We start from the raw sequence: 22,536 nt of genomic DNA, 5'->3' as shown, positions 1-22,536 counted from the left end.
TGCCATCATAAAGTTGATGTGATCAACTGCAGTATCAAGCAGATAAAATACTGCTCTAGCTTCAAAAAGAGCACTAAAAAACAAAAATAGGATTTTTTAGGGGCTTCCAGGAGTAGTCATCTGACCCGATATGAACCACGGAATGAAAAAGGGGGTCTACATCCTTAGGAATGTTGCACTTGAAATCCATTTATCATCACGTCTGCTCTGCGTAAAGGCAAATGATCACCTCTGGACTGCTTAAAGCGGTGCACTGACAACTCAACTTTGAACATACAAGCTGTCCTTAACAACGCATTCCCTCAGGAAGCGCAACAGAAAACTAATTTGAATGCAAGGTTTAGGGAAGCTTGCCGTTTGCTCCTTACCGCATCAGAGTCATCTTGAGTGAGATCAATGACTTCAGGAACACCCGAGTGACTTAAGAGTCTTCGTACTACAACAGGAGTTTAAAAAGAGAATGCGAGGATCAAAATCAGAGATTACAGAAGAATAAAATATCCTACCAATGACTAATTGTCTTCTGCATGTTGCAATGCCAGAAAGAAAGACTTTCGGTAGGTTAGATATGGTATAAAAGATACAGCCCTGGAACCATCCTTGGAATGTGGGATTATTAAGAGTCTAACTTCTTCTTTATTTCTCTCACGTAAGATCAAAAATAATCTTGAGGAGTATTTCATATTCAGAGCAGATATTCCAGTGGTAAAAGTGATGATCAAATTATCAACAACTTCAGTGTCACAGAACTTCTGTATTTGCAAATAGAAACGTATCTTGAGTAGCTTTGATTTCAGATATTCTCTACGAGCTCTGAGAGTGGCTATCAGGCACAGATTGGATCCAGTCGCCAGATCACTGAACACCATCCCTTGCCTTTTGGAAAAGGCAGTTTCAATCCATGCTGCTACTCAAGTTCATTAGAAAAAAACACCCCCAAAAGATGAAATTTAGGACAATCCCTTTATCAGTTGTAAAACATCAACTCACCTTCATCATCCAACTTGTATCGATACATATGGGAAGGGAGAGAAAAGAAAATACAATTAGACTTTGGTGCGTAACCATGGCATCACATACAAACAACACATCAGCTAAGCAATGTCAACAAAAAAGCTAAGATGGTAGGAGACCCCTCTCCCATTTTGAAGGAGAGCAAGAAAAGTAGCAGTAGATTAGCTGCTGCTCTGGAAACATCTGGGTGCTTCTGCATTTGCTCACGCTGCCGCAAAAGGGATCGAAATGTAGGCATCTTTTGACCTACAAGAACAGCATCCTCCTGCCTCTCCAGCCTCACTACCAACTAATTGGATTTAGGCTGGAAGAGATTCTTTGTCCATCTCTGCCACAAACAGGCCAATTCAGGCATGATTTCCAGAAACACTCCCTATCAGACTAACAGCTGCTAAAGAAGAAAAAACTCACAACCCCAAGCCCTCTAGAGTGGCTAATGGTACTAAACCACGTTAAAAAGCCGATTATTGTGTCAAGTTCGAGGCCTTTCCTTTTCAAAGGCTCAGGAAGAAGCTCTGGAGGTGGTACCTCCACATGCGATTTCTGCTTGCTTGCTTCTGCTTTACAAGCTAGCAGTGCCATCATAAAGTTGATGTGATCAACTGCAGTATCAAGCAGATAAAATACTGCTCTAGCTTCGAAAAGAGCATTAAAAAACAAAAATAGGATTTTTTAGGGGCTTCCAGGAGTAGTCATCTGACCCTATATGAACCACGGAATGAAAAAGGGGTCTATATCCTTAGGAATGTTGCACTTGAAATCCATTTATCATCACGTCTGCTCTGCGTAAAGGCAAATGATCACCTCTGGACTGCTTAAAGCGGTGCACTGACAACTCAACTTTGAACATACAAGCTGTCCTTAACAACGCATTCCCTCAGGAAGCGCAACAGAAAACTAATTTGAATGCAAGGTTTAGGGAAGTGTGCCGTTTGCTCCTTACCGCATCAGAGTCATCTTGAGTGAGATCAATGACTTCAGGAACACCCGAGTGACTTAAGAGTCTTCGTACTACAACAGGAGTTTAAAAAGAGAATGCGAGGATCAAAATCGGAGATTACAGAGGAATAAAATAGCCTACCAATATAGAATTGTCTTCTGCATGTTGCAATGCCAGAAAGAAAGACTTTCGGTAGGTTAGATATGGTATAAAAGATACAGCCCTGGAACCATCCTTGGAATGTGGGATTATTAAGAGTCTAACTTCTTCTTTATTTCTCTCACATAAGATCAAAAATAATCTTGAGGAGTATTTCATATTCAGAGCAGATATTCCAGTGGTAAAAGTGATGATCAAATTATCAACAACTTCAGTGTCACAGAACTTCTGTATTTGCAAATAGAAACGTATCTTGAGTAGCTTTGATTTCAGATACTCTCTACAAGCTCTGAGAGTGGCTATCAGGCACAGATTGGATCCAGTCGCCAGATCACTGAACACCATCCCTTGCCTTTTGGAAAAGGCAGTTTCAATCCATGCTGCTGCTCAAGTTCATTAGAAAAAAACACCCCCAAAAGATTAGATTTAGGACAATCCCTTTATCAGTTGTAAAACATCAACTCACCTTCATCATCCGACTTGTATAGATACATATGGGAAGGGAGAGAAAAGAAAATACAATTAGACTTTGGTGCGTAACCACGGTGTCACATACAAACAACACATCAGCTAAGCAATGTCAACATCCACAAGAAAGGTTAAAAATGGTGGGATATCCTGCTCTCATTCTCCTGAATCCTGCTAGAAGTAATAGGAAATTAGCTGCTGCTCTGTAAACAAATGATTGCTTCTGATTTTGGTCATAATGCTGCAAAGGTACAGAAATGGAGGCAGCTTCTGAACCACCAGAACATGCTCTTCTGTCCTGCTCCTCTTCAGTACTCCCTGTTTTGATTCAGAATCATCCCTACGTTTCACATCTGCATTCATGACCTCCAGTTACTTTTATCGTACAGAACTTCAAAGACAGGTCCTATACACATTACATAGAAATCTTCAGTGCCCCAGCATTCAGGCTTCCAGATCCCTCAAGCTGAGTACTTATCAGTAGAGTTCATTCATGACGGTACCATGACTTTCTCTGAGCCTTGGGCTAACACTCAGTGAACGAGGAGTCTACTCCTGAGAGAATGTGGCACAGCAAATGCATTTCTCATTACATCTACTCTACAGAAAGGCATCTGATCACCTCTAGAGTGGGGAAACAGGAGCACTTACAACACAATTTTGAACTTCAAATCTTTCCTTAAGAATGGATTCTCTCAGGAAGCAAGAGAGAAAACCTTTTGACTACAAGGTTTAGGGAAGTGTGCTATTCACTACTTACGTCATCAGAATCATCCAGAATGACATGGATGACTGCAGGATTGGAAGGTGGGCCTGGAAGATGTAATGCTTCTTCAGGAGCTTCAAAAGAGAGTGTGAGAATCAAGGTCGGAGATCGCAGAGGAATAAAATTGCCTGCCACTCTAGAACGGTCTTCTGCAAGTTGCAATGCCAGGGCAAGTGTGGCTGAGTTTCTCATTCACTTCTGCTGTATGACAACATTTAGCAGTAGGCACACAGCAACAGATTATTCTTCTAATGTAGGACAATGCGGATCACACAGAATAAACCAGGAGTCCGACAGGATTCACAGTAGCTTGCCTTGAATTTTCCCTTGATTGATGGGGTACCACTAACGACAAGGTCTTGATTGCATCTCTAAAGCTTGGCACTGCCCCAGCTTACTTTGCCACCCTCTGTAGGGGCTGCTGCAGTGACTCCCAGCTCTTCAGAGCCAACCTTCAGGCATTTGAGCAGCACTTGAGCACCTTTCCTATACAACTCATCTGGCAGGAGTGGAGAACCCATCGCGCCCCAGGACCCAGCTCAATCAGTTATCCGTACGCTGCTTGTTTGTAGATCCCACGCTAGACACTTGGTAAAATCTGAGGTTATCCTCACCCCCCAGAAGGAGCCTGGCAACTGGCAAAACCACAGCTCAAGTGGGACCCCAAGCCCCCAGAAGCAGTTTAGCTTCTGACCAAGTGTAAAAGAAAGCTTACCACTTTCTCCAAGCGCTATCAGCTCTGCTCCTGTAGCCCTTGCTAAGGTGTTAGCTGTTGGCCTCATTAGTTTCCAAGGCCGCCTGGAATCAAGTGGTCCTCCACGGCGCTTGCGCTGACCCTGAGATAGAACAGAGCCAGAGCATTTTCTTTAGGAGTCATTTTCATATGCTTATGCTCCTGTGTCTTTCCTACAAACTCTCTCAAAGCATTTCTGGAGGTTACCCAAAGCAACTCGTTTTAAGAACCAGGGTTGCATTGAGCAGTAGAATACTCACGGAGCTCATGGTCTTTCCTGGTTAAAAAACAAGCCACAACTTTCAACTCCTTTGCCTCCTTCAGGTAGCTCCCTGTTCAAAAGTGCAGGTGGCTCACTGCCCAAGAACAATGTGCTTCCAAGCCTACAAGAGGAGAAGAGAACATTACCTCTCTGTAATGCTTGTCCTTGTCAAAACAGCTTTTCTCCAAGGTTCCCATGCCTGACCCACCACTTTCTGTCCAAAACTACAGGGGATGTCCCAGGTTAAACGCCAGATTTCTGGAGTTGCCACCTGCCTGTAATTCTCCAAGGAAGAGAGGCAGGCGCTTCAGGCAAGACCTGGCAAGGACACCAATGGACACAGAAACGCATCATCTAGAAGCATAAATGGGGAGAGGAGCGGCTGGAGTGGAACCTTGCAGGAAGGGATCTGGGGATGCTGGTTGACAGCAGGCTCAACAGGAGTCAGTGCCTTGCCCTGGCAGCCAAGGGGGCAACCCACGCCCTGGGCTGCATCCAGCACAGCATGACCAGCCGCCCAAGAGAGGGGATTATCCCGCTGCCTTCAGTGCTGGTAAAGCCTCCCCTTTGGCTCCGTGCCCCACAGCTTGGGAAGGATGAGCCAGACCCAACACCTACTACCCCCTTCCCCTCTTATTAGTTTCTCATAGTTTTCAGATTCCTGCTCCCTGTGAGTGGAAATGGTGGAAGCAAATCATCTACACTTCCATCCCTCATTATTCCAGTCTTTCTGGCCAACTTGAGCCAATTGCTTCATGTTCCTACCTGCACCGTACGCCGCCAAGGCTCAGAGTCTGCCCCCTAGCAGAGAAAGCTGGGAACTGATCCTCAGCCTCCTGCATCCGCAGCATCACAGAATTCTGTGCCCTAGCAACCGTAACATCCCATAACATTCCATGTCCAATAGCGCGGGTTCTCTCGAGTTCTCTTTGCACACGCCTGTTGAAAAACTGCAGAACAGGTAGCCTCTTGGCTTTATAAAGTAAAGCTTCTTCCCAGAAGAGCCCCAGTGAGGGAACAACAACAGTGCAACCAGAAGCTGCAGAAAGGTTTCGGTCTGCTCTGACCAGGGATCACTAGAAAACAGACTCTCAAGGAGCTCAAGTAGCACTGCCCTCAGTCAGAAGAGTACATTTACTCACACAGCAGCTGCTCAGGTCCACCACAAACCACTCTTTCTAGGACTACTCACAGAAGTCACATTTCCAGCAGAGCTCCTTGAGGATTTCATATGGAAACAATCATCACGCACATGCTCAGGCAGCACCTCCCTCCCCTTCCCCATACAAGATACGCCAGAAAAAGTAACTCAAAGTTTGGGAAAGTAGGATTTCCACCCGCCCTTAATCAACAACACATTGGGATTAAAAGAACCAAAGCTTCCAGTTCATCAGATCAATAGTTTTATTTCCACCTGGTGAAAGAACTCTTTGCCTACCAGTAGTCCAATGGACGTGGGACAGACAGACATGAATACCATTAAATACAGGAAAAACAAACTATATACAACAAGAAGAGATACATTTACATAATGAAAAAAATCTTTATATTCCCTGTAATTTCTTGACAGTGTGAAACTTGACTGGAACTCCAATCTGGTGAGGATTCTTCTCACCCTTCCAATCCCTCCAAAAGCAAGCCTGTAATGCAATTTAGTCTTTTTCCATGGGCTGAGACTTAAAATTCCGTTTTGCATTGCACAAAGTTTGTGGCACTTCACAGGCTACACAAAAGCTAAAACCTTTTCTGCCAAATAGCCTCTAGTTTGTGGTGTGAGATTTTCAGTTAGATCCATTTGTGGCAACACTACCTGCAAAGGGGTATTTCCATGGAGGCAGCTGTGCAAAGTCAGTTTAGGCAACAGCTAGTGCACTTTGAAAGAAGCACAGGTACATGACCATCCTTTATCCCCACAGCTAAACCACTAAACCCTCTGCTTCTCATCCCTCTCATGCAGGAGCACCCAAGGAAAGCTCGTCTTTTCCTTTTCTTCCTCTTTTTCTCTGTAAGCTACCAGGAGCAAGCGGTTGCTGTGGCCCCTACAGCACCTTGACAGCTGCAACGCTGGGCTGCATCTCTTCAAGCAGCTATCACTGGAAGCAACCTCTAGAGTTGCTCCATTGATTCTCTGCTTCTGGGGACTTAAGCACCAGCACCCTGGAGCTATCGCACTATTGCAGGACTCCAGCAGTCCTTGCTTGGGGAGCACACAGTAACTAAATGTGTGTAATTTGAGCAATTCCCAGACTGCCACAATGCAGAAACTGCATATTCCAGATAACAATGTTGAACCAAAGAGATTCCAAACCAGGGTGGGGAAGGTATTGCAGTTCTTAAGCAAGCCATCATGGAACAAAGCTCTGTCTGCATGACTACATCAGGAAACTTCTCTAAACATCCTCATAAAACCCCAAAACACTCTACTTGTGAGTTGCAATCTTAAAACACAACTTGAGACAGCTCATTAGAACAGCTGCTTTTGTTGAAGGCTTCCCACAGCTCCCTCAGACAGGCAAGCTAAGACACTTCAGATACCAGCATTACCAAAACACATCCTACAACTGTGCTGTCCCAGAGCGCAGAAGGGTGCTAATGCTGGCTGTCTGGCGCAACCCACCTGCCAAAAGATGCCTGAGCTTAACTTTGGAGCCTCTCATAGATGCATATGTGGATCACAGTATACTGATTCTAGTCATCTCACCTACACAGAATGACTCCTTTGTATCAGCTCCTGTTTATATCAGCCCTTCTGGGATTCCACATTGCAGCCTGCAGCTTTTACCTGTAACAGGTTTAAAGAAGACATTTCTAACTCAGGCCTGTGGGGAAAAAAGCCAAACCAGCTGTCTGGATGACAGTGCATAAACCTGTGTGTTCCTGCCTTGCTTCAAGAGAAGAATGCTCTCTCCAGGAACATGTCTCTGAGTCCTCTTCTAAAGGCTAAAACCATCAGGTGTCACTGTAAGAACTAAAGAGAACAGCCAAGCAATCACACTGGACTTGAAGCATTGCGCTGGGGACGCTTCATATGGTACAAGATCTGTGGGTACTTTGGGATTTAGCTGACAAGAGGGCAGCAGACATATATTTGCTTCTTATGCGTCACTAGCAAGCCAAGAGACATCTATGTTCTCCTCAGTTACCAGGAGAGAGTGCTATAGAACAGCAATAAACCCAAGGGACCACCTCATCACGTTAGTAGAGAAATTCAGCGTTGTGATTCCACTATGGGAACTGTTTCAAGTTAAAACATCCCAAGTAGTATTTTCACATTGCCCATGCTGCAATTTGTCTACGCACATTAGATCTCATGGAGTTTTTAAGGAAATCCACACATTCAAGCTTTCTGCTTAAAACACCTAACTGTGGGTTAACAGGTGAATTTATTGCATTACCCTTGTTGTCTGTTTAACAGAGACCTCTACTTGGGTAAGGATGGAATAGCAGAAAGCAATATAGTGATGAGCTTCTGGTAGGATAAAAGCAAAAGCATAAGGAACTAGCAAATTGCTGGGCTGTATTTTGAACATTAACTCTTCCATATCTGTATGCAAGGATGTGAATAATTTTAAGAGGAACAAACAACAAAATAATCAGACCTCTCTTACTTACGCAAAAAGTGGAAGGAAATGCATTAGTTGCTTCCTTTCCAATTTAGGCCACTGGTCTAATTTAGAGCCAGTACTAAATTTAACATTATAACCAGGGACATTACAAGATGTAGCCTGGACAATAAAAAAAACTGTCTATACATGTACAATTTATTCTCGAAGAAAAACAGTTTGGATTTGCAGAACCTGCCGCTCTTTAATTCTTCAGAACTCTGAACCCATGACATATTCCTCAACATCCCAGTGGAGTCTGTCCTGAGAAAAATAAGTACTCATATATAAATGGGATGATATTGTCTGTGAGTGAGTTTCTTCCTGCAGGTTGGGCAAGAGTTGGCATTCCTTAGGGAATCACGGAGACACTGACTGCAGAAGACATGGCCACATTTAGTTGACACAATCAGTCGTCCGCTTTGCACAATCTGGAAGAAAAGAAACCACAAGAGGAACCTGGTGTGAAGAATTCTGCTTTGCTGCTCTAGTGGTACCAGGCAGAGAGGACTTGGGTGCCTGGAATCAGTACATGGCTCATTAAAGGAACCCAAAGGTCTTTTAGTGCCACCTTGGGAAGTGTTTCTGGCACTACGTGCACCACCAAGAAAGGACTTTGACTTCCAGGCCACTCTGACCTTCCCAGTGAGGTCTGTACCTCAAGCCAGCTGTCTGCAGCATCCACAGCACCCAGCACACATGCTCAGCTCACCCCACATCCCGTTCTCCTTCCAGCACAAAAGAAGCCATGAGAAGATGCAGATCCTTACCTCAGAGTAGAAATCCATGCAAATTGGACAGCTAACGGTACCAGACGGCCTTGTGGTAAAGAGAACAAAAGCAGAAAGAACACGCGTCCATTAATGTCACCGTGCATTAAGGGTCACTGCTACCTAAAATGCCTTGTCATCACCCGACCGCACAGACCGGCCATGGTGCATTTCATCTGAAGGTCCCTGCGCGTCTTTCACTCTCTCCATTTGTTGCATGGAATAAGCAGTCAGGGTGCCCCCTCCCTAAAGGAAACTGGGTCTTGCTTCTGCTGAGGGGGACGATGCAGACAGTCTCCCTGCTCTACTCTTACAAGGAACAGCGGTCTGTAGTACAGTGCGGCACACGGGTGGCAGCGCTGATCTTCAACGGCTCAGAAATAAGAGTTTTCTGACAAAAGCATCTACCTGTCCTTTGGAAAACACTCATTCCAAGAACTGCTTCCTTATCAAATCTCTCACGGCAAGAAGCATATTTTCAGATATTTTAGGTGTGTCTTTCAGGTTTTACAAGCATTTCATGTATGTAATGAACATGAATTAACAAACAACAGAACAAAACCTTGTGTTGGGTTTTGGGTTTTATTCTATTGCAAGTAATGTAATTACATTTTAGGTTTGAATTTTTCACATAAAGCAGAACCCAATAGCTTGGAAAAATACCTGCTTCTATGGTACATCCCTATTTATGCTTTAGAAAACTAAGCCACCAGTCACATACACATCACTGTTTTAATAATCTGTGACTTAAAAATTCATAAATGCACTCGTACAATGCACTGTTTTATGACATTTGTAAATTTGTTCTGTCGTTCATTAATTCGTAAATTCTTACATACATGAAATGCCTGACATCAAAAATTTTCATACCCAATTTCTCTCCTTCATTGCCTGTTAGTAAAAGCTCCAAGTACGCTAGTTTATTAAAATCGTTATTCCCTCCCCTAACAGTTGAAAAAATAAAGGCAATGTCTGTACCACAACTTTCATGTTCTTCATATTCCCTAGTCAAATGGTCACCCGATTTCATTTAGTTAGCCCAATACATGCATCCTTCTCAACATAAGGCAGTGCTCCTATAGCAATTTACTGTTGAATAGTGTCCTTCTTGTTATGGCTGCTATCCTTAACAGTGAGATCTCCACCTTACATGCAAACGTATCAGAGCATCATGAAATACCTGAGACAGAACAAAACATCCCTGTAACAGTATTATGTCCACAACTGCCTTGCAATTATACCTTGGAAGAATGGCTACTGCCCTGAGAGAAAAAGGCAGTTAACTGTCAGAGTGTGTAAAAAAAACTGTAATAGTTTTTACTGAAATTTGCTATGCTGCTTCCTGATGGTCTCATGATAACAAGCCTCATCAACACCAATGAAAATATTTCTATATCTAACATCACTACTAGGGCTTTGCATGAAAAGTAAATGCAATACATTAATGAGCCATGGCTTATGACCAACCCCCTTCTCTCTTATATCCCCACATTCATCTTTAAGGTTGTACGCAAAGTTGCCATCTATCTCAGGCTGGCTTTTTTAGCCTTAAGTGCAAATGGTATCATTTGGTCACCATGTGATATGTGATGAGAAAAAAAAAGTTCCCTCACTGACAGAAGGAATTAACTGGAATAAGACAAGACTTCCAACATAAGCCAGGCAATAGCAATGTAGCTTAGTCCTGTATGCATAAAAAAGGCAAAATTCCATGTTTGGGTAGGTCATAAAACATACATACTTTGAACTTGCAGTTTCATCTTCCAGTGGTCTCAATTCTCGAGACAGTTTATGTGTCACATACACATCATTGTCTCTTGTTTCATCTTCATCATCGCTACTTAATACACAGCTGTCTGACTGTCGCTGGCTTCTGAGTCTCAGATTTCTCCTTTGTCCTTGATTTTCTGTAATTTAATTTTATTAAGTTAGACATAGAACAAAATATATAGCCCTGGAGCTATACATGAAATGCATGATTAGAACCAGTCTGTACGGTTCACATTTTAAATTGACCATACTCAGCTGGCTTAAAAACAATCTAGTTTCCTAAATATTAAGGTGGAACACCTCCAAACACTGTAAATATTCTGCTGCATATCAACATAAAAAATTTACTCTATTCACAAACTGCTGAATCATGACCATAATGATACTTGGTATCATAAGTTTCATACAGTTACACTACCTGTGAAGAGATCTCCCCCATAAAAGGAAGCACCCTCTCTTCTTTCTTACTATCAGAGACCGCTACTATACTATGTTGAGAAATTCAGAGAGGACTGAAGTTAAGTTTCCAAGTTGCATGGCACGGGAGCACATACACAACAAAAAGGCCTGGTGAAACACAAGCGTGCCTGGTTCCGAAACCTTCAGAAGATATGGAAGAGATGCCTGCATCTAAATATTTAAGTTATAGAGCTGCTGTGGCTCCTCACTGCTCTATCCAGGTATGATTCTAAACTGTTCCTCTCTTTGTCAAAGCTCCATACATAAAGGCAGTTTCTACAAAATTAATCCTTTTTAGATCAGTACTTGGAAATTAGAATACTGTATTAAGCAGTGTCTTTTCATCATCTTCCTCCTGTGTCAAGAAAACTTGATAATGGAATTATACTGCCCAAGATAAAAGAAGGTAAGGTGTTTTTTTTATTCCCTGGTCTGGAACCTCCAAAGGTTAAAGAACTGCTGTTTACTTTTTAACAGTCAGAAACCACATGTAATAATTAGCTCTGTGACTCCACTTACATGTAAAAATAATTAAGCACTAACTAATCAATCAAAATTACATAAATTGCCATAAAATTAAAGTTCCTTCCTGCACAAGTATTCAGGTGTAAAGGATACTTCTTTACACCTGTAACTATTGTTAACACCTAAATTAGCCAAAAAAAGAACCAAAAAAAAACCCCCAAAAAACTACACTTCTTGATAAATTTGAGGCATGTTACACCAGATAATGAAATTAAGTATTACGATCATCAGTAACTTCCTTCTCAACTTCCTTCTCCACAATAAAAGCTAAGAAAAACTTTCAACATTTTCTTATTCAAAGCAGATATGCCAGAGATGATTCAGAATATTATCAGCCCTGGCCTTAAAGAACTTCTGTACTTGGAAAACAACAAAACATATTTTCAGCAGCCTTGATGGATTTTATTTCAGATACTCTCTACAAGCTCTGTCAGTGACTATTAAGCACTGACTGGATCCATTCACATGAGGCTTTAGCACTGCCTTTTGCCTTTTGGAAAAGGCAGTTTCAATCCATGCTGCTCAAGTTCATTGGAAAACACACAAACACAAAAATTAACTTTAGAACAATGCCATTATCAACTGTAAAATGTCAACTCACCTTCAACAATCTTGCATCAAAAGATATGGGAAGGAAGAGAAAAGAACACAATTAGATTTTGGTGTGCACTCCTACTACTATATACAAACACTTGCTACGCTAAGCAATGACAACAAAAGCTAAGAATGGTAGGATATCACTCGCTCATTTTGCTGAAGAATATTAATGGTAGTAGTAGATTAGCTACTGCTCTGAAAACATGAGGGTGCTTCTGCACACACTGCCATAAAGAGACAAAAATGGGGGCACTTTATGAAGCACCAGAGCCCTCCTCCCTGCTCCCCAGTTTCAGTATCCCCTAATTGGATTTAGACTGGAGAAGACTCTTTCCCTCTTCTGCCCCTGCCCACCCCCCCACCCCCCCAACAGGCCAATCCAGGCATGCTACCCACAAATACTTCATATTAGATTAACAGCTGCTGAAGAAAATAACCCAAACCCATTGTCGATTTTGATGAGAATTATGTTGTAAAGTTTGAGGCCTTTCCTTTGCAAAGTCTCAGGAACAATTCCAGCAGCAGATACCCCTCCATGTGATTCCTGCTGCTTGCCTCTGGTTTGCAAAGCAGTAGTGGAATCCCCAACCTGAAGTTATAAACTGCACTGTGGACTGGATCAAATGTATTCTAGCTTTAAACACAGAAATAAGAAAAGCAAGTGGATTTCCTTTAAGGCTTCTTGGAGTAATAAACTGGTTTGTAGCACAATAACCTACATTTGCAGTTGGCATATGTGTGACAAAGAGAAACTTCAACGCTGCAGCTAAGCACTTCATATTTGTAAAGCCACAGACTTATCTCCTTCACTTTTTATTTAAATCATTGGCCCATATCTTTGATTGTCTATCAGAGCTTCAACTTTAAATTGCATTTCCTTATGTTAAATTACCCATCACTGGTATGTTCTGCCCAGGTTCTGAAGCAAAAACCTGTTTTTGATTACCCTCCCAGTATTTCCAAGTGCACCTCCAGAGCAGCTTCTGTGTTAACCTATAATACATGGCTTTCATGCACTGACAAGTCAGCTTTGACCTTAAAATTTGTCCTTAAATTCTGATTCTGCCAGGAAGTACAATACAAACCCAGTCTGCCTACAAGATTTAGATAAGCGTTATTCACTACTTACCACAACAGAATCATTGTGAGTGAGATCAACAACTACAGGATCAGAAGATTCACATGTGAGGTCTACTACTTCTTCACCAGCTTAAAAACAGAACATTAGAAGCAAGATCAGAGATTGCAGAGGAATAAGATTGCCTGCTGCTTCATAACAGTCTGAGGTATAATTCAACCTTGCCCTGCTCCTCTTCTCTTCCTAAATGTGACCAAGATTTCAGTCAAGCTTTGCCCTCATGAGCCCTCAGAGAGTGTTACCACCAGTCTTCTGCAAGTTGCAGTGCAAGAGGAACAGTATCTGAACAACTCTTACAATTCTACTGTGCAGTAACAGCTTGCAGAAGGCAGATTATCTAATGTCTCACAGAGGAGAATGTTTATCACACAGTAGAAAACATGAATAATATAGAATAACTACAGCACCATGCTGTACAAGTTCCTCTCTCATGTCTCTTCCAAACTTTCAGTCAAATGCACAGCAGAGTTCCATGTAATAACCACGAGACCAATAGTTAATTTTAATCTTTCCTAGGATTTCAGAACACCGTGTAAAATTCCATTTAAGAGTCAATGAGACTTTTTAGTTTCCGATACTTTTTCTAGGCTTTTTGACCAGAATCTCCCTTGAGGGACAAGGTGCAACTAATGACAACAGAGATTGATAGGTACGCAGCAACAGATTATTCATCTAATGTAGGACAATGTGGATCATACAGAAAAAAAACAGGAATTCCATAGAATCCAATCATTTTATAGTACAATGCCACAAATCTTCGCTTGAGGAATGGGGCACCACTGATGACAAAGACTTGATTACCTCCTTAAAAGCTGGGAGTTCCCCAGCTGAGTTTGAACAGCAACTGAGCACATTTCTTACGTAACTCATCAAGAGTGGAGAATGTACTGCGTCTCAGTATCAAACTCAGACAGTTGTCAGTATGCTGGTTGGTTGTAGATTCCATAGAATCACAGAACAGTTAGGATTGCAAGGACCTTAAAATCATCTAGCTCCACCCCTCCTGCCATGGGCACTAGACACTTGACAGAACCCAAGGTTTCCCTTTGCCCCCAAGAAGGGGCCTAGCAACTGGCAAAACCACAGGTCAAGTGGGACCACAAGCCTCCAGAAGCTGTTTAGCATCTCATCAAGTGCAAAAGAAAGCTTACCGCTTTCTTCAAGCTCTATTGGCTCTGCTTCTGAAGCCATTTCTGCTGTAGAAGCCATTAGCCTGTTTCGCTTCCGAACTTGCCTGGAATTAACTGCTCCTCCACGGCGCTTGCGTTGACCCTAAGAGAGAACAGAGCCAGAGCATCTTCTTTAAGAGTCATTCCCACGTGACCCTCATCTCTGCAGCACCAATGAAAGTGCACAAGGACACACAAAACCCTCCCTAGAAAGGCTGCCATATGCATCGACTGCCAGGATGGGTCACTCCTACCTGAACACACTGCAGCAAGGAAAAGACATCACCCCAGACCTCTTACCACTTAGGTCACAAAACCAAAACATCTCATGAAGGTTTGTAAAAGAGAAAGACTAGTTCACAGTTGTGCCAGGTTTCTGCTCACACTCTAAGCATTTCTGACCTACTGCTAGCTTCTAGAGAGATTTAAATACTGAAGTATAACAGAAATTTCAGTTACATGAGGTTTTCGTAGGCTTGTGTTTCTGTGCTTTTACTACGAACTCTTTCAAAGCATTTCTGGAGGTTACCAGCAACAACTCATTTCAAGAACCAGGTTTGCATAGAATACTAAAATACTTACTGAGCTCATGGCCTTTTTCAATTGAAAACCCAGAGAAAGGAAGAAGTTCAAGTACAAAAAAAAACTGGAAGGAAGCAACAACTATCAATTCCTTTTACTCCTTCAAGTAGCACTCTGTTCAAAAGTGCAGAATGTTCACTGCCCGAGAACAATGTTCTTCCAAACCTATAAGAAAAGAAGAGAGAAGATTACCTATCTGTAATGCTTGTCCTCGTCAATACAGCCTCTCTCCAAGGTTCTCATTCCTGACTCACCACTATCTGGCCAAGGCTAGAGGGAATGCATCAGATTTGGTAACTGAGCCTCAGACACCTGCAGCCAGGCCTGAATTCTCTGGCATTTTTAGTCATTTCCTAAACTAAACAGTAGAATAAGCTAGTTTATTAGCAAACTAGAAAATACTGAGGAATCCCAATTTACTTTGAAAGCAACTGATTAAAGCAATGTTTGTGTGTGGGCAGGAATCACTGGGAATTGCATCAATACGTATCCATCTTCAGAAAACAAAAAATTTCAGATAAGCAGTTCTGTTCTACCACCCATCGTCATACTCCTACAGGTGACAGCTGAACACTTGGAGAGGTGCGGAAAGCAAGTGGAGCAAAGAAATTTCAGTTTAGAAGTACTCATTGATCTGCAGGAGAACACAAGATTACACTACACTGGTTAACTGTAGGTGCGTGTGCCCCTCTCCATCACACAGTGAACTGCTAGGCAGGAAGAGGTGAAGAGTATAAAAGCAGTTAGGAGTAGCTGATGTGGTAATGAAATTCACATCTTTGCTCATGGTACAATTATTACGTGAACAACACAATGAGGAGGTGCAGAACAGACACAGTGCAGGGATTAGGTAAAAAAAAAACAATTATGTTAAACAAGCACTGCAGAACCGTCTTCACAATACTGACTGTCATTATGCTGAAAAGACCAGCACATACACTGTTGAACTATTCTTAGATTAAGAAACGCTGAGACCATGCAGTGGGATAGAATGGAACTGGTACTCAGTCACTACCTTGAGTTAAAGGAAGCCTGATTCCTCCACCCCCCAAACTTTCTCTCTGTGCTTCTTCCTTACTTAAAAGACCCATTATCACTGAACTGTGACATTATCAAAACAAAATATGCCTAAGAAAAATCCTTACACTAAATTTGGTACTTTTACTAAGCTCAAAGATACACTTAGGCACAGTTTTAAGCAATACAGTATGCCACTCAAGTTCTTTTTCCTCCCATTTTTTCATTTCAAAACTATCACTGGATTGAAAAAGCTGTAAGCAGGTGAGCCTGCTTTTTAGGCTTGGACCATTTGCTATATGCTAGATGTAACACCCAGCGAGCCCACAGCCAGATTCTGGTCACAGTGCATGAAATTTTGAGAACTGTTACACTTAACAGTCTCTCCCAATATGAGCCTAATCTATTTTGATAGTTTTAAGATGTTGAGTTTTTTTTTTTAAATCTAAACTTCCATGTATAGCTTTTCTACAGAGTTTTTCTTGCAGATCTAAGTAACAACTTTATGTTCTCACCTGTGATGCTGAAGACTAAGGCTCCAAATTTGCTATCAGAGAAAGCTGTGAAATGACTTTCAGACTCTGCTTCCTCAATTCAAGACTCACCTACATAACCATTTTCTTAACATCCTGTGTCCAGGTAATGCAAGTTCTCTTGCACACTTCACCCCACTGTTCTTAAGGTCTAGATTTCATTTCGCCATTCTTGGGAAGATCCTATTTTACTCACTTCACTGAATTTTTGGAATAGGGAACAAGAACTTTTAAGCCAAGACCATATCTAATTTTCTACTTGTACAAATCCAACCAGAGGCACTGTTCTGTAAGTATACTTTCTAGGTGCTCTAGAAGTTCCTCACTCCATACAATTGTTATTCGTATGTTTGGAACATTTTGGAGACAAGGCAAAGAATATGAAGCAAGGAGGACACACAGCAAGTGAGAGAATCTTGCCTAAACCTAGCACATTGGCTCTTTCAAGCTAGCTGTTCAAAACCAAGCTAACATCATCTTCTAACAGCTAGAAAACTGAAATCGAAACCAAGTTCTGCAAAGCAGTTTTCCATACAGCAGGAGAGTGAACAAGACTGAGAAATATCTGAGGTATATCAAGAAGTTGTGCCATTGGTCTTTCTAATTTTATTTCATTAAGAAAGTCAGGAGACATTTTCCTCGATTCTCCTCAAATAATGGATCTGGGGGAAAAAAATAACACTTGGAGACTAAAAAGCTGGGAAATGTTGGTTGGTACACACATCTGAGGAGGATAAAGAAATAAACTTTATATCAGTTGACAGACATGTTACTAAATAGAACCTCTGAGAGCAATCTGAAATACTGATGTATCTGCACTGCTGAATACTCAGGTCTGATGCATTCACAGACAGCACAGGTTTGGATGCAAAGCACCCAGGTTTCATGAGACCTGGTGCTTTTCAGATTTCCCACTGCATACAACCTAGTGCAATGGTACGCTAACAAACTATATTTAGAAAGGGTTAAAAATATGGCAGGAGAAAACACTTGGGATGACTCCAAACATTAAATGTTGCACAGTTTCTTTGTCCTCAAGTTGCTTAAGTGCCAAAGAAGAGCCATCACAGAAGAAAAAAACCAACAGATTATTTATCTATGACATGTCTCAGAGGATCTATTATCAGACCTTAAAGGCAACACAGAACAGAAACATTTCTTGAACTAAGTGACAGAAAGCACTACTGCTATTTAGACGGCTTAATTTTCAGAATCTTACAACGCTGGCAGTAGGCATTCTTTATACTCAACACTGAGATTATACGTAAGATACAAATATTTTAACTGCTAATGGCTCAAACCTTACCCTCTTCAGAAGCTTCTGTAAAAGAAGAAAGCTGAGAATAGATAAACATAGGAAAGCTCACCACTGTAAAACCACCTCAAAATAAATCATAGGCAGGTTCATTAGTGTCAAGACGACTCAACTCAGGAGAGACACATTTACAGAGAAAAATCAGACTGCTGGAATTGAAGAGTTTCATGAACCAGCAACATTTCTGTCTTGTAAGAACAAAACTTTCCTGTGGGGCTATAGATTTCCACATGCTACTGGCTTAACTATAAGCTAATGACCCAAAGTGTTAGAACAGGCAGTAATAATAAAGCAAAGATGAATTTCTTGAGCATGACAGAGATCAAGTTGGTAGTGTTAAGAATGAAGGTAAACAGACAAGTTCAGAGTTTTGCACATTTAGAGGTGTACTCATCAAGAAGAATTCCTTCAAGATTTTCAAAACCTCAGGACCACTCTATCTAATAATAGGATTTGCTATACAGGACTCGATAGCCCAGATTAAATAAGGTGTACATGCTCCTCCTCCAGCCATCAAGACTCTCAAGACTGAACAATGTATATAGATTTACTGCATCAACCTCCCCTTCCTCAACCCATAAGCATCAAATAACTGCAGCTGAAGCTCTGAGTTCATCTATTCCACTGTAGCAAGATGCATTCAGACATCTATTAAAAATTCTAGAATTAAAAGTTTTAAAAGACTTTCTTTTTAATGTGAAAACTTAGCAGATCAAGTCGGCAAGCCAATAAATACTCTAAACTTTAGGGACCTTCTGTTGCATCACTGCAGGATGATAGATTACTAGGAAAAACACTTCCTCCTTACTCTCATATGCAAAGCTCTGCACAGGCAGTTACTGTCCCTGACACTGAGCTCTCCCAAGGGCTTAAGTAGTGTAGTCTTCACAACATTCCAAGATTTATACTAGCTAACTCACAAGCATTTTAAAGACTGTATTCACCTATCTTCCTCTGTATAGGTAGATATTTGAGAAAAATAAAGTCATTTAAACTAAGAATGTTTACACTAGGAGTAAAAGAACATTTAGGTCCATATTTACCAATTTAAGTCTCCTGTTATTTTTTTTCCTCTATATTTCACTGAGTTCAGGTTGACTTAATTTAACGTTTGAACTATAATAGAAAATAATGGATTCACTAGACAACATTACCTGAGAACTTTCCTTACACCACTCTGAAAAAGCCTTGGCCTCCCACATGCTCAGCATGAATTAAGAAAAACTAGCTAAGGCAAGAAGTAGACTTTTTTACCATAGAATGATTTGGATTGGAAGAGAACTTTATCACACAGATCCACTCCCCTGCCATGGGCAGGGACATCTTCCACTAGACCAGGTTGTTCTAGGTCCCATCCAACCTGGTCTTGAACACTGCCAGGGATGGGGCAGCCTCACCTTCTCTGGGCAACCTGTGCAGTGCCTCACCTTTCTCAAGAGTGAAGAATTTCTTCCTAATATTTAATCTAAATATACCTCTGTCAGTTGAAAGCCATTCCCCCTTGTCTCACCACTCATGTCCTTGTCAAAAGTCCCTCACTGGCTTTCCTGTAGGACCCTTTAGGTACCAGAAGCTGCTTCAAGGTCTTTTCAGAGCCTTCTCATCTCCAGGATACAAGTGTATATTGCTGGGTCACATTGACCTTGTGGTCAACCAACACCCCCGTGCCTCTCCTCCAGGCTACTCATGTCTCACTAACACAAATGAGACTTTACGCCATATTCATCCTAAACATTACAAATACACTAAAGTAACTACTTGAAGAAAGCAGTCAGCCTAAATGTTTGGTGTGTGCAAGGCACAGGTGACAAAGAACAGTAGAAACTGCATTTGTCAAAGCATGATATGCTACAGCTTTAAGACTTTGCTTCTCATTTCTACTATTTTTTAGACCTCTCTCTGCACTCTTAAAAACAGGAAAGACAATATTAAAGATGCAGCAGGTATAAAAAAAAAAATCTGTGGTCAGAACACGTGTGTACCAATCAAAGTGCTAGTCTTAAATTTTTTATCATCACAGGGAGCAATATCTCCCATTTCACTCTTCAAAACTTTCCTATCACTTGTATTTCCACTAACTTTAAAGGCATTCTCCTTGCTTTCAGGTGCAGTACAGTAACTTTACCTAAAACAGTGACTTTACTGAAAACAGAACCTGAGTCTATTACATTTTATCCAAATTAGGTCAAACAGTCCCATACTACAAAAGCTTGGCGAGAAGCACTATAAAAAGAGGTAAGATATCAAAACAAAGATATACTACCCTGCCTGCTCTAAGCAGTCTGCTGCACCTACAGACAAGAAGCCCAAGTTTAAACAAAGAAGCTAACAAAACACCCACAGAATGAAACACACCAAAACTTTTTGTTGGGCAATGTCCTGTTTCAGAAACAACAAAATCAGATGGAGACGGGCCAGAAGAAAGGCTCCTTGCTACTCCATGTGCATTAGTTTCTCCGAGAGATCCTTCAGCTTACCTTCAATAGTCCCAAAATCAGAAGAAAGGAAAAACAAGTTGAGTGTTTAAACACCCTGTAATGGAAGTGTAGAGGGACGTTGAGGTAGGAGAGCAGCATTCCCTTCACTCCTGCTGTCACACAGAATGGAAGGACAGACTAACCCCCCCGCAGCTGCACCCGCTGGGCCACTCCTGTTCCTCCAGAGGAACGCCAGCGGCACTTGTCTCTTTCAGCCACTGCAGGACACGCTCTGAACTGCCCTCGCAGTACAGGCAGTTTACGACCCAGCGAGCACAAGAGGCTGGAGCAGCCTGTCCCTGTCCACAGGGACGGGCCAGTCTGCAACGTAACACGGAGCAGGAAGCGGCCGCCGGCCCCGCCGTCCCCCGACCTCAGAGCTGCTTAGGGCCGGGCAGTGGCATTCGCAGGCCCCGGAGCCTCCCAGAGCGACGGAGATGGAAAAATACAAGTAACACACTGCCGGGGGTTGGGGCTGGGGGGGGGGGGGAGGAACCAGACTCCGGGCTGCGGAGCCCCAGACGGAGGGAGGGGAGGCCTGGAGCAGCGTGGGGGGAGCCCCTCATGGCCGCCAGGGCCGCGGGCACGGCCGTGGCCGGGGAAAGAGGCTCAGTTCACGGTCTCCGCCCCGGAGAAGGGGGCAGCGCCATCCCAGCCCCACCGCGCAGGGCCCAGCTCCGCGCACTGGCGGAAGCGGCTCGATGTCGCCCCTGCTCCCCTCAGCGCCGGCCAACCCCTCCCCCATGGCGGCCGGGCGCGGCTCCCTTCCTCTGCTCCACTCCCTACCCCTTACCTGCCGCCCCGGGTACCCCAGAAGGACAAGGCGGTCCCGGGAGCGCCAGTGCCGCTGCAGCGCTCCGGTGCCACCGCCAACACAGAACCCCTCGGCCTGCACCACTCACCCTCAGCGCTCGGCCCGGCAGTGGTGTACGGCAACGCCCGCCCCCGCTCCCCCGCCATTGGGCGGAGCGGGATGCCGCGGCTCGCTGAGTGGCTGCACGCACGTCAATCAGGAAGGGGAGAGGCGTGCGGCCCCGCCCTTTATCCGGCCCCGGAGCTTGCTGGGAGTTGTAGTTTCTGGGTGGGTGGGGCGGGGTGGGAGGGGCGCCTGGCCTGAGGCGGGCCGGCCGCCATTGGGAGGTCCTGCTCGGCCCCGGGCCTGACGGACCCTGAAAGGGGCGGCCGAGGCAGGACAGGGCTTTTCTGTGTGCTGTTGTTCCGGGGGGTGGGGTGTGGGAGAGCAAGCTTTTGGGTCCATTCTCTTCCATCTCTCACAGAGTCCTCTCCATCTCTTAGAAGTGTTTCCAAAGCACTGAGCAAAATTCATCAGAGCCATCGGCTTGGAAGATCATGACATGTTGCCTGTGTATTAATTAGTCCAGCTCCTCCATGTAACTCGTTATAAACACTTAAGAGGTGTTTTGACACCCTCACCTCACCATCGAGAAGGGCTTTTTCCCCAGCTGCCTTAGCGCAAGGATCATCTTGGCCTTTCTGGATGTTCCTGCCCTGTGCCCGGCTGCTTGACTGTAGGTAAACTCGTAGCTTTTCCTGGGGATTTTTCTTGCCTTCTCTTGTGGGTGAACAGCACTTGAGAGTTGTACTAGGTTTGTTGGGGTTTTTGCTCGCCATTCCAACATAACTTACCTCTGTGTCTTTGTTTTCATGTATATAACAAAATACCTGTGCTCTCTAGGGCAGATCGGATCATCAGGAAGTCACTGAATATGGGCTTTGCCCCAGAACAAGGGCTGATTTGGAAGAAGGAGCCAAGTGCTACCCAGCAGCGACTTGTGTTACACAAGGTGTGAGCACCCTGTGTCTGGTGCTCATCACAGGGCTGTAACCCCCCCATCCTCCTCAGGTAATCTGGGCCTCCTTGCACCTCCTTATATCTCCTTACATCGTAGTTGCATGTGAAAGCTTTTGTGGTCTGGATATTTACACTGAAATAGGAGACCTCTGGAATGTGCAGGTTTTTGCACTAGAAGGGTTTTCTAATAGGTTACTAAGATCAGACAGGTTAAACCCTCTGATTTTGTAAGTCTGTTTTGTCAGGTGATTTAAGAGTCAGCCTTGTTCGCTTCTGTTCGTCTTCTTGGCTGCGAATAGTGTGACAAATGTGTAAATGAATGAATCATGTATTATTTACCTGTGCTTCTGCAAAAGCGTGATGAGTGTAGAGGCATTGCTGCCTCAATTATGCAATAACCAGGCTGTGGATGGTCTGTGCCACAGAC

General features: G+C 43.2%; 1 protein-coding gene across 3 annotated transcripts; it reads right to left on the bottom strand.

Annotated features, from left to right (window-relative positions):
- Positions 1 to 5,728: 5,728 nt before the first annotated feature.
- RNF4 (ring finger protein 4) lies at positions 5,729 to 21,270 on the bottom strand. 3 transcript variants are annotated; one of them, XM_062638674.1, is made up of 8 exons: positions 21,199 to 21,270; positions 14,955 to 15,119; positions 14,355 to 14,475; positions 13,195 to 13,274; positions 12,070 to 12,079; positions 10,456 to 10,621; positions 8,715 to 8,763; positions 5,729 to 8,375 (listed from the first exon to the last, which is right to left on the bottom strand). In XM_062638674.1, the coding sequence occupies exons 2-8, from the start codon at positions 14,961 to 14,963 to the stop codon at positions 8,226 to 8,228; spliced, it is 585 nt and encodes a 194-aa protein (XP_062494658.1). In that variant the 5' UTR covers positions 14,964 to 15,119; positions 21,199 to 21,270; the 3' UTR covers positions 5,729 to 8,225. The 3 variants fall into 3 exon arrangements, with proteins under 3 accessions (XP_062494658.1, XP_062494657.1, XP_062494659.1); XM_062638673.1 differs by lacking the exon at positions 21,199 to 21,270 and adding an exon at positions 21,090 to 21,198; XM_062638675.1 differs by lacking the exon at positions 21,199 to 21,270 and adding an exon at positions 16,487 to 17,059.
- Positions 21,271 to 22,536: the final 1,266 nt, after the last annotated feature.

Source organism: Pezoporus occidentalis, unplaced genomic scaffold, assembly GCF_034315485.1.
Source record: "Pezoporus occidentalis ecotype Australia unplaced genomic scaffold, CSIRO_AGI_Poc_V1 ctg58, whole genome shotgun sequence".
Lineage (NCBI taxonomy): Eukaryota > Metazoa > Chordata > Aves > Psittaciformes > Psittacidae > Pezoporus > Pezoporus occidentalis.
The sequence above is the reverse complement of the archived record's forward strand: the minus strand, read 5'-3'. Positions and strand labels throughout refer to the sequence as shown.